Raw genomic sequence first — 12,884 nt, 5'->3', positions numbered from 1 at the left:
AAGGAATATCTGTTTCACATTCCGAGGTCCCCTGTGTATTCTCATTTCCTTCTCTGGTACTGCTGCTGCTGTCACACTTCTCAGTTCAAGGGGATGTCCACATCAAATATATTCTCTTGTACTTTCCATCATGTCCTAAGTGGATTTTTATAAACTGCTTGGTTCAACAGACTCGAAGCATCCTGGTGGCAGTGCTGCCAGCAACACAACTGTCATTTGCTGCATGTTTGTTTCTCTCCCTCCCCAAGAGAAGGACAGCCTACAGCTCTCTGTGATTTATTTACATGCAGAAGTAAACAAACTTTGCTGTGTGTTTACCTTAAAGCAAGCAATTAAGGAAATATATCTTGCAATGCACCAAGAGATAGAGATCTGTGGAGAGCACTTCTTTTGGTTCTTTGGTTCCAGGCTCCAAGAAGAGTCCATCTCCTGGATGCTGTAGCTCTAATGCAGCAAATCCCATTAGACCTGAGGACTGAAGGATCTTCATTCCAGAATTGATGCCAATCTTTAGTAAGGTAAACTTTGAAAATAAACAACAACTTCCTGAAAGAGAAGCAGCACAGGAAGTCAGCAGACAATGAGAACACATTTGACACTTTTGTTGGTGGTGTTATTGTTGGTTGGTTGTTCACTCTAAAAGAGACAGCATGATGTTGTGTTCTTTACCTGTTGCATAAGCAAAGCAGCTTTATACCCAGGTATATGAGATTTCTATAGTTGAAGTCTAAGTAAAAAATCAATATGTGAAATCAAGTCATCATTTTGTGTCTGCTTTGGAAAAAACGTAAAACGTGCGCAGGAAAAGAAACCCAAACATATATGGGCGCTTAGTATGAACCTGATGATTTAGGGGAGAGCTTGAGGATCACTGTGAAACTGAGGACTGGAGTTGCTGATACTGTAGATACACTTTGTACCAAAGAAACTGCATTTATTTGCATGTCTCTTCTCAATTATGCCATTAAGTTTAGGAAAGTAGTCTGTTGGACCTGTGTTCCAGCTTCAACTAGCCATCTTCCACATGCAACCAAATCTAACATGGGGGTGCTCTGATGTTGTCCATACAGTGAGGAACAGGAGTTGCACCTCATAAGCATCTTCTCTCAGGCAACCAGCAACAGGACAAGAGGCCACAGTCTTAAGCTGCACCAGGGGAAGTTTAGGCTAGGCATTAGAAAAATGTTTTTCACAGAAAGAGTGGTTCAGCATTGCAATGGGCTGCCCAGGGAGGTGGTGGAGTCACTGTCCCTGGAGGTGTTAAAAAAAAATGGATGTGGCACTTAGTGCCATGCTTTAGTTGATAAGGTGGTGTTAGGTCATAGTTGAACTTGACAGTCTCAAAGGTCTTTTTCAACCTTAATTTTGTGATTTTGTGTACCTGAATCCATGGTATATGACCAGCAAACCTGAAGGCTACATGCAGCTTCTGAGAATATCTTTGAGTAGCTGCATTTGAGGCATCTAGAAAAGGATGCTCTCCACTGTAATTCACAGGATGTACCCCCTCTTCTGTAATAGCAAGTCTGTGGCTTTGGTCCCAGCCACCAATTTCAGATTAAATCATAATATGGCAACAGAGCTGAGTGCTGTGGGGAAATCAGGGAGGTTGAAAATCAAAGTCTTTGCTTCTCTTTTTGACAGAAAGAAATCATCCATCTAGACTTTCTAACTTTGCTTATATTGATGTTCTTTCCATCACAATTGCTGTATTTTGCACCTCAAGGAGATGAGGGGGGTGCCTTTCTCTAAAGATGCTGTATTAATTTTCCTCAGAATGAGCACCAGTATTTCTGTGGCTCATGTAAGAGGCCAAAATTGTATGGCCTCTTAAATGAGAGGAGTCAAGATTTGGAGTCTTGACTAATTGCTGAACCGGCAGCAAACATGGATTCCATGGCTGAACCATGGCAAACATGGTAGTGGATCTGGATCTGGTGTCCAAGAGGACTGGGACTGCACCACAGTCTGTGAGGTTGTGGACACAGCTGTGGTCAACCTAAGCTTCTGGCTAGCCTTCCCTCGTAGAGTAGCCCTGATCTTGCCATTTCAGTACAAGCATGCAAGTTGTCTGCTGCCTTCCTGCTTGGTTTTGATGCAGACTCTGCTTGCAGGATTGGTGAAACAGCATGGCCCCCTGGCAGCTGCTTGAAGGCTCAGCATGTGTTCCTCCTGCCCCTTCCACAGCTCTACAGCAAGTTTGAGGGTGTTATCACCTGTCTGAATTAGTTCTTATTCTTTGCTGTAACCACACAAGATCCTCAACTCCTTCATCTGGTCCAAATGTCAAAGAAGCAAGACAAAAATGAGCTGGGTAATATGGAAGAAAATGCCACTGGGAAACCATTGCACCAAAGGCTAAAGTGTGTGTGTTATACTCAAGGAAATAATGATCCTTGGATCTAGATATTGAAGTAGGAGATTTAAATTCAATCCCTACCTTTGTCTTGAGGCCCACCTACATGTTGTCTTTGTTGGCAATGTCAGCTTAAGAAGTTCCCACCCCCTCACCACAAATACATGAATGAATTCAAATGAACTTGTCTTACCTGAAGTGTTCATTTTGGCTTTGAAGTGCAGATGAAGGGAGGGCTCCTGACTTGCCTAGTTCTGTGTTGCTCAGACCCATGGTCTGTCTTATCTCAGAAGACAATCAGTAAGTGGAATCATTTTAGTAATTCAGTTTGACATGATTCCACAAGCAGATGTAGCTGCACAAATTAGGGCTGATAAACTGAAGCATGTACATTAGAAAAAAAGGGAATCAGTTAAATGGAAAGCTTTTAAGTGCTTTGTTATAAAGAAAACATGGATATTTAGATCTGTTTTGTCGCTTTGCCTTTTAAGGTCTCAGCGTTGTGGCTGTGAAGTGACATGGGGAATCAGCTTTTAATGTTTTGTCCTTTGATTTTATAGCAAGTTCTTACAGGTTAAGTTAATAATTCTGGTATTTCTGCCCCAACAGAAAATAAACTTGTAAGACACTCTGATATCCTCATTTGTTGTCAGTTCTTTAGAGTTCAGTTAGCCTTTCCTCTTGAATCTGTCTTTTTTTACACATGCTGCTATTTTGTGTTTGCTTTGCTTTATTTTTAGCAAAATTGCAGCTGGCCCTTAGTTTGATGCACTGTTTGGGTTTCTTCTGGTGAAATTCCAAGAAAGGAAGCCTTGGGGACAGAGGGCTACAGTCCTTCCAGTCTTTGAAGTATTTTTGCATGGATCTCACCCATTCTGCAAGGGGACAGAAGCTTTTTAGTCCACATCAAAATTACCAGTACTTCTTTTGCCTCTTAGATCTTCTTCATATCTTGGCCTACATAAAAGTGAGCTCTCCGAGACACACAAATTTTCTTTTCCTTTCTCCACTGAGTTTCAAAGGCAAGTAGATGTCTCTTGCTAACCCTGGTTATTGACACCAGGGTGCTGTGAACTCCAAGAGCAAGCATAGAAAGAAATACTGCCAGAGGAAAATCTCCCACTGGTATTAAGTTGAAAATAAACCCTGCAGAAGTGTCCCAAAATCAACTGTGCGAAGATTTCCTCTGTCCCTCAGCCTGTTGGTTCATGTTTGCTGCCTTGATAACATCTATAACTTTGCTTAATGTGGTTTAACTAATGATCAACTAATGGACTAAGTGAACTTCTAGGGCTCATCTTCTTCAGGGACTGACTTCCACAGGGTCTGCTGTTGTGGTGTAACCCAGCAGTGAAAGCATGCAAGGCACCAAGCTCGTGTTTGCAGGAGAGTACTAATACACATCATAAGGAATTTTCCATTGCTGGGAAAATTTGCATTTTCTCTGCCCTTTCTCTGTCCAGGCTTCATTTCAAAACATTTTTGTCGGCATTGGCCAAGAATACTTTTCCCAAGGGTCAGTCTTTTTTCTTATTAGCGAGGTTTTATTTGATTTGTTGCCTGCTCCACACATGGTTCAGAGATGAGGAAGGAGATTGCACAGGGCTGAAGCAGGCAGGTGCATGCATCACCAATGGACTGTAGACAGTTGGTGCCATTCATACCCATGTGGCCAGCTGGAGGGGATGCCTGGTTTGCAGAGATTTAGTTAACTCAGTCCTGGCTGGCTTGGTCACCTGGCTGGGACTAGCAATAACACCCAATGGATGGGTGAGGGCAGCCTGTGCTTGTATGGATTTTTCATGTGTAGCACAGAACAGCAGGTATTTCAAGATGCTTTGTCTTCTCGGTGTTTAAAGTACTTGGCTCATCTTCCTCCAAGCTTGACTGATTCTTGGTTACCAGCCATGCAGATCTTAAGGAAAGCTGTTGGTATCTGTGTGTCTGTATTACTGTTTGGAAGTCCGTTCTTGAAGGTATTTCTTGGTCTTGGAGAGAGCAGGCACAGCAGGAACTTGGTGCAGATTTTGCTTTAATAGGTGCAAGCAAATTTTCTGTTCTTGATCATCCACTTTTGGCTCCTGCACAAAGAAGGTTAACAGCACTAGCCCTGCAAGGTCCTTAAAAGTAGCCTCTGAGAATGCAGTGTCTACAAGACTGGGGGGGGAAAAAAATATCACTTTTCCCATAACAGGACACAAACCATCCTTCTCCATCTCTGACTTCATGGCATTATCTTTGCTATCCTCCTCACCCTTATCCTTTCCTTCCCATGCTTCAAAGCACAGGGTCTGCCTGGTGAAGACTCATGCCTGCCAGGGACCTCCCACGTGCAAATGGAAACCCACACTTTCACAGTTACAACAGATCAACTGGCATGCAGTTGCCTAGTGAGGAAGTAAGTCAATTAGTCAGCCTTCCACATTAAATTGATTGTCCAGGCCACACGACTCTGCCTGGCCACCCAATAAATTTCCTGTTCACCCTCTGCCAGAGCATCATGCAAACCACCTCTTCCCTCAGGGCAACATGAATAGCTGCATCTTTCCCCCACATCAGCAGCATTGTGGAGACCAAGATTATTGCTTCTCAGTGACTCCTCTCTGAATAGACAACCTCAGTTTACAAGTAAAGTAGAGAGGCTGTGTTTGATTGCCTTGGAAACACAGAAAGCTAAGCTGTTTTCACTCTTCCCTCTCATTCTTTTCCTCCAGTTTGCTCACCAAATGACATCCTGTGCAATACTTGTGCATCTCACTGTCTGCAACTAACAGGTGGAATAATTTGACCTCTGTAAACAATTATTTTGCTGGTGTACAAGAGCACAGACTGGCTCACTGAGCATTGGTAGCTGTGCAGAGAGAACAGAAGCAAAAGCAGCAAGAATTATTTTAGTCTGTCAAGTTATCAGAGTTGATACATGGAGGAAATCTACTGGGCAAGACAACATGATTTAACATACCCAATTTTCTAAGCATAATTTTATTTAAAACGCAAAAGAAAGATTGGTCTCTCACTGTCATGCATGGAAGAGAGGGAAGAAGAAACAAGCCTCTAACAGAGCAAGGCTGAATGAGCCTGTGACTGCACAACTGCTGATGTGGCCAGGCAGCTGTGCAGGACATATGTGCAACCTCTACACACAGGCACATGATTGTGTATGTCTAACTGACACCTATATAAATGTATGGTAACCACGTCTGGGCATGTGTTGGCTTTCAAATGATTGTAAATGAGTGCACACACTCAGACCAGGTGTAGCATGAACATTTTCAACCTGTTCATATGTGATCAGAGTTGTGGAAGCTGCTGCCATTGCCACTGCCCCACCTGTATGCTCAGGCGCACACGCTCCTTTTATGTGTGTAATCACACCCTGGGTGTGCACTGTGGGAAATGCTTTTCACAGGGTGCTGATTGTGGTGAGACCCTAAAGCAGTCATTTGCCTGTTTCCTTGACTCCAAATCTTTTGCCCATTTGCACAAACCTGGAGATGGAAACTTCACTCTATCAATCACAAACCAGCTCAGAGGTACTTTTCTGAAAATACACAATATCTGCAGTTTATTTTTCAGTTTGGTTTGGGGGGGGCAGGGGTTGTTCAAGCACAGACTTTTTTCTTAGACATGCATTCCATGGACAACTCAGGGCAGAGAGTCTCTAGTCCTTCACCAGCCGGTAGATGTGATGTTGGGCACCGTGGTCACTAGTTGATACTTCAAAAACATATGCTATGCACAGCAAGGTCTCCTGTGTGTCCCTGTTTGTCACAACCTAGACAGAAAAGGAGAAGAAGCTGAAATGGCAACTGCTATTTCTCTGCTTATGTATTCCAACACATTTAACACAAAGCAGAAAGTCAGTAATGGACAAAGAACAGAGAAGTGCAGGATCGATACACAGCTTGGCCCACAAACCACAGCACTTTTGCATCCTCAGAACTACAATGCAGTGAAGAGAGGGTGATGACAAAAAGTTCACTGTGACCAAGCAGTGCTCACATCAGTGGAAGCAGGTTCTCTACTTGCCACCCCTGATGTTGCAGATTTCAGCAGAGTGAAATTGTTTCACTCTGGAAAAAAAAGCTCTTGCTCTGTTTGTTGTGTATAGAGGGGCCCCCTCCTGTGGCACACCCCTTCTGTTCACACAAATAGTGATATATCACAATCATAGACAGTTGTTTTCCTTCATCTGCTCCTGCTTGTCAATGGTAGACACAGAACACGAGGATTAAAGAGTATTACAGGAGACTTACAGATTTGACTCCATTACACCTCCCATTCCATACACTGCACATGTTGAGAGAAGGATGGCTGCTACACTCATGCATTCTTACAGAAGCTCCTTTTTTCCCATTTTTTTCCTATGGCCCCTCAGGACCCTTTAGTGTCTCAACAGCGTGACTCTGTCAGCGGCATGGTGATGGAGCGGTGTTGTCCTAGTTTGTGCAGCATGCACTAGGTGGCAGAGACAAGAGAAATATTGCTCTCACAACTCCTAGCTCAGCTTCCCTCTCTCTGTCACTGCACAGCTTTGCACATTCTTGTCACCTGAGTTTGTGCCATAGCTAAAGTTCTCTCCTGCTGGAGAACACAGATTTTTAGCAGCAGCAGCACAAGCTCAACTGCAGAAGAAAACCATTCCAGCTGGAGGCTTGAACTGTACCAAAGCCCAACTGTTCTTGTGAAAACAGGAGGAAAATAACTGTTTCCAAACTTTCCTATTAATTTTAGCAGTATGATTTTGGTCTGTTCTCTTTTCTTACTTCATGATTGGATTTGCAGTTGAAGTCCTCTCTTCTGCAAGATGTGGTGAGTTATATACATCCAGGTGTGCTAAGGCACCAGGCCCTTTTCTGAAAAACGGGCTCTGAAATCTTGGGGAGTTCTAGATCCAGAGAAAAGTGCCAAGCAAGATAAATGATGCTTATGGGATTAGAGGTATTCTAAGCTCATAAAAGGGTTTATAAAAAATATAATTAGACTTGGCTCAAAGGTGGTAGTGGGGACTGAGGTTATGCCTTACATAATGCGTTTTTCATCTCTGCAGTGAGGAGTGGGAAATGTCCATGCTGCTGCTCAGGGAGCAGCACTTTCATCTTGCACAGCACTGCAAGGTAGTGTGTGCCAGCCCCCACTTGGGACATGCCTTCCCATGGGAAGGGAAGATAAGGGAAGGACATGAGATAGGGAAGGACATAAGATTTCTCAAAACAAAACCCCTAAGGAAGTATAACCATGTGACAGGTTTTTTTCTTAGAATTTATAGGAAATGCTGGCCTGACTGAGGAATGAAACATGCAGAAGGCAGCTACAATGTTCCCCTGTATGGATTACAGCACACAAGTCTTCCATCTCTCTGTCTCTGCCCCTCTCATGCTTTTGCTCATCTTAAAGAACTCTCAGCATTATTACTCATTTCCTCCAGATGTTTAAGATCTTAATAAAAGCATGAAAGAATAAACTTAATGCCCTATGATGTATATTAATCTTGAATTTTATAGCTGATGTGTCTGAGCCACAGAGCAGTGAAAGGAGTTGCCTGCAGTTATCAAAGGTCTTCAGAGAATGGAATGAAAACCACTTTGATTTCCAGTCTTTCATACAGCTACCAGCACCTCTTCTACTTACCCAGCCTCATGTTCTCTGGGCGAAGATCAGTGATGCCTCTTACAGAGGTGAACACAGAATTCGGTCCATTAGAAAAATCCACTTTTTAAGCTGTCTGCCCTCTTCCCAAATTTAGGCTGCTGCATCTGAGCCTGGAAAGGCTCCCAGTATAACAAAACACTAATGGAAATCTAATTGCTGTAGCCTTATGATCCTGACCTAGCTAGAGGTTGCATGATTCAGAAGGTGTCACAGAGTTTCCCCACAACTCCTTTGCACGTCTCCATATTCTGTACAGGTCCCGGGTGGTCCTGAGGAACCAATTTTCTTTCCCCCCTAATATGGTCAGTGAAGAACTCTTCCCACAGAAAAATTTTATAGCCCCTCAACAATGCCCTTATGGGGTTTTTTTACCTTGCAAAAAGGGCCAGGACACAGAAATATTTGTGAAATAGTGGAATGAGCATTTCCTTCACTGACTTTTTCATTATTCCCCTTCCTTTGTCTCTCTGCCTCATGAGCTCTCCCTTTATTTTTCTTTTTATCTCTCTCTTACCCAGGTCTCTCAAATTCTTTTCCTGCTCCTCTGCTTGAGTTACCATCTCTAGAGCTCCATAAATGGTCTTGAAGTGCAATACACATGAAAGAAATTAAGTTCAATTAGATGCTGAGCTATAAAAGGAAATCTGCTTTGACTCTCAACAGTGAACTCCTGCATGGTGCTTACATGTTGCCAAGTTGCAATGAAAACAGCTGAAATCCCTACCTGTAAGATAGTGAAGTTCTCCAGCACGCTGTTCATCATGTACTTCTCGGGAAGGTGCTTGAGTTTGTGGATGAAGTTGATCATGTATTCGCAGAGAGGGGAGCGGTGGATACGGTAGGAGTAGTGTCCATTCTCGTAGCGCGCATACTCTGTCTGCAGGGAAAAACAGAGAGGGGCACGTGGGGCTGTGCTGGCACACCGGTGGCACTGTCACAAAAGGCACTCAGAACAGAAAAATTACAGTGGCACTTTTAAATAATTTTATGAACAGTGACCACAGTACTTTGCACCAAGGTCAGTCCCCTTGAATCCTCCAAGTTCTTTAGCTTGATTTCTTGTTTTCTTGAGAATGGTGGGTTCCAGCTTCTGAGCAGCAAACCTTCAAGGCACTGTGAAAGGTAACTAAGAGGAACGGAACAGACCAATTGACACCTACACTCCCATCTGCATCTCTACTGGAAAAGTACTAAGTGAGAATAAACTGAAAAAGTTAATAACTACTGCTTTAGCAAGACCAGGAAGTAATGATTGTAATATACTATGCTCAAGATGCTTTATAGTTAAAAAGACTAAAGCCTTCTGGGATCTGTGTGAGAGAACATAGAATTTATGCCCCCTACTTAAAAAAGGGTCTGACCAATGATACACAGAGGGATTTTTTTGCTCACATTGTCACCTTGGTTCCTGTATATTTTATCTGCCTTTGAAGAGAAACTGAAGCCGTATTCTATGATTCCACAGCAGACCCTTAAATGTCTGTAACCTTCTTTCACCCCAGAGGCTTGGTCTTCTTTCATGTGCACCATGACACCTTCCTTTAACCCCTCTATCCCTTTGCAAACACTTAACTTTGGGCATGCCTATCATGTGGCTGGAGATGGGTTTTGGGGAAGGATGCACCTTGAACTGACTGCTGACATGAGAACAGCTGGTGTTCTGCACATAGATGCTTCTGCATCCTGAGGTTCCTTGAGAAACAGGGCAGCAGGGGGCATGTCAAAACAGCTCTCTTAGCAGCTCAATGTGGCATCAAAAAGAATTTCTTCAATGCCAGTTCTATGCATAACCCAGTTATTTGCTGTTGCTCAAGCTGTAAGTGTATAAGCTCTAGATCTAATAAAGCTGTAAGGCTATAGTCTGTAAACTATTGCAGTCAAATTAATAGCTATATATTAGAAATTATCTGTTTAAAAACACTGGTGAGAGTGAGGTGTTGCTTATATGTTTTCACATTTCTGGTCTACAAAACACATCTGTGTTCCCTAGCTTTCTTTTGCTTCCCAAAAAGCCCCAGAGCATCAGCAGAGCTAAGAGTCATATGTATTTACATCTCCTCAGAAACTGAGATTTAAGGGGAAAGTAGCGAACACTAGCAGATCTTCAGTGAAATCCTAAGACAAGCATTTTGCAGGCTGAGTGATCTTACATCTATGGCATCCATCTCCCTGACAAGAAGCATGAGATATATTTTGCCTTGAGATACAAAGGCAGGCTGCAAATACTTGAAGTGACAAAATGGCAGCCAGAGGGAACCTTGCACCCAAGTGTCTACTCCTTACCTCTACTTTCTCTACCACCTGCTTTCCAAAGGAACACACTTTGGTGGAACAGGTAATGACCATGTTTTCTGGGCTCTCATACTGGCTGGAAACACCATAGAAAGATCTGGATTCATCTTCAATATTGGTATTCAAATCAGCCTGCCAAAAAGAAGAAGAAAAAAATTCAGATGGTTATCAATAGATGGTTGTGGCATTTTCTCACCATTACCTTACACAGCCAGGATAGTGAAGTATTGGGATTGTCCCCAGCTCCTTAAGCAGACCAATGTGCATTAAGCAAGTGGGAGAAATCTGAAGAGTACTGAACAAAATCCTATTTCCACTTCAAAAAGTGGTGTGGGTTTGCATGCACATTGGGGAAATCTGGTGGAATATCCTCCTAACATGAAAAACATATGACATGGCTTGGAGGTACTCACAAAGCATGTGGAGAGCAGACTGCAGAGTCAGAGCAGTGCAATAGACAGGCTAGACTGGCCTGACTCACCAGAAAGGAAAAAATAGTAAAGCAACAGCAATAAAGTTTTTCCACCCTAAGAACATAGTAAGGGAAAAGAGACAGCAGGGAAAAGGAATGTGTGAGTACACACACACATCAGGCTCAGGTACTACAAATGTAAATAGACAGGATGCAACATAAGGAATGTAGGTTACTGATGGATCTGGCCCAGTTACACCTGAATTCAAACCCATCTCCAGTAGCAGCCACAGTTTTCAAGTGTGGGTGCCTAAGGCTGGCCAACTAAAGCCTCCTGTTGGGACAGAACTCCTAAAAATCCTGGCTGTCTGAAGCTTCCACCAGGGGTCATTCCAACCGCAGTTATGAAACAAGTGGCGGATCCCTTAAGCTCTAGAAACACTAGGGGTGTGTGGGAATGCCCAGCTCAGTTCCCTCCCCTTCAAAACAGAAAGGGCAGAGCTCCTCTGTGCTCCACAAGCCCATGTGCTAATTCACATCAGCCTAAAAGCAAGGATCAGTTCCCATAGGCTGCTCCAGAGCATATTATTCTTCCAGCTGAGCTAAGGGAAGAGGAAACTGAAGTAAGTGTGTTCCTGCTACCTGTGACTAAGACAGCATTAGATACATTCTAGCAGGGTTGTCTTAAATAAATGTCAGTAAAGAGATTTTTGTTTGAGATCAAGAGCTGCACTAAGGACAAGCAATGTGGTAGAACTTGACCACCACAGTAATGAATGCCCCTCTTTCTTTGCCATGCAAAATACCTGTCTCTTAAGTGCCACGAGATAATAAATACTGTTAGCTTAGTTGTCTTAAGGAGCAACTTCACAAAAGGTTTAGGTCAGTCTAGAAAGTGACAGTCAACTTCTCTCCCCTTCTGTAGAGACTGGGCTTGCTGCTGCCTTTGTGGCATCACAAAAGAAAGGGCAAAAAGAATGCCTATTTTCATAGCAACACATACTTGGGTTGGCTTGAGTCTTTTGAGAAACTGCACCTCAGAGTTGTAGTTTGATGCCAGGCTGGTCCTGACCCCAGGAGAGAGCAGTGTCAGTCTTACAGAGCAGTTTGTGCTTCCCCATTCCTGCTGTACTGACACGCATCTCTGTAGCTGTACTACAAGGCTCACTGAGGAATTGCTCAGTTAGTTCTCAGTGGGATCAGTTCCCTGGCCTGATTCAGAAACACCTGTGTGTGTTCAAACAAAGAATATGTTGGGAGGATGGGAGGCAACAGGGGCAGCAGAAGGCAGGACAGCTTATTCCAGTGAATTGTTATGGCCATGCTGAAGACCTTGGTATTAAATAACTGTAGTTATGCAGCTACTTTCTTTGTACCACAAATGCACCTGTATTAGAGAATAGCAGTATTACTCCATTCTGGTTTAGGTTTTTATTAAGTTACTGCAAGAGAATAATAGTGACTATGATTCAAAGGAAATTCATCTTCCCAGAACTCCATCAAGCAGGAGAGGTAATCTTCACTTTATGGTCTGAGAATGCATAGAATTTTTTTATACGTAACTGGATGTGACGAGAACCCAGGTGCCTCAACTCCTCTCTTGCAAATGCCCTGGTATGTCCAACAACAAATGAGACGGTCTTAAATAAATTCCTTAGCCCAGCCTAGGCAGCCAAAGGAGACATAGGCAGGATTTAGGAAAGTCTCACTGAAGGGGCTGAGCTGCCTGGCCCCTCCAGGCTCCTACTTGCCACTGCTAGAACAGGGTGGGACTGCGGGGGCAGCAGCAGCAGGATTCAGGCTGTTGGGTGGTGTCCAGCATTCAAACAGCTGTTCTCAGTCTCTTTTACAGGCAAAGGTAAAGATCAAATAAATGAGACATATTACAAGCTAAATCTGAGTTAGGAGCCACCAGCTGGACCAAACTACTTTATCTGACAAAGTCAGGGTTCTTGCTTTCTGCCCCAGAAGTTCCAGATGCAAAATCTGAGCAACTCTGACATAGCAAAAATCTGGCATGTCTGGGATGTGTTTAACTTGCTTTGTAAGCTCAGCACAGATGACACACTTATCCACAGCTTGCCTGATGACTTCCAAACATGCTGAAACTACAGTCATTAAGATATCTGTGATATAGCACGTCCCAGGTATTCACATACTGCATGCAAGAGT

General features: G+C 43.4%; 1 protein-coding gene across 1 annotated transcript in view; it reads right to left on the bottom strand.

Annotated features, from left to right (window-relative positions):
- Nucleotides 1-5,890: 5,890 nt before the first annotated feature.
- TEAD4 (TEA domain transcription factor 4) overlaps nucleotides 5,891-12,884 on the bottom strand; it is a 49,618-nt gene continuing 42,624 nt past the window's right edge. Inside the window, exons 11-13 of the mRNA XM_058045536.1 lie at nucleotides 10,292-10,432; nucleotides 8,733-8,885; nucleotides 5,891-6,131 (exon numbers count right to left, since the gene is read on the bottom strand). Coding sequence (XP_057901519.1) covers nucleotides 6,018-6,131; nucleotides 8,733-8,885; nucleotides 10,292-10,432 — 408 coding nt within the window. The 3' untranslated portion in view covers nucleotides 5,891-6,017. The remainder of the gene's footprint in view (nucleotides 6,132-8,732; nucleotides 8,886-10,291; nucleotides 10,433-12,884) is intronic.

The sequence above is a fragment of the Melospiza georgiana genome, chromosome 2 (genome assembly GCF_028018845.1).
Source record: "Melospiza georgiana isolate bMelGeo1 chromosome 2, bMelGeo1.pri, whole genome shotgun sequence".
NCBI classification, from domain to species: domain Eukaryota; kingdom Metazoa; phylum Chordata; class Aves; order Passeriformes; family Passerellidae; genus Melospiza; species Melospiza georgiana.
The sequence above is the reverse complement of the archived record's forward strand: the minus strand, read 5'-3'. Positions and strand labels throughout refer to the sequence as shown.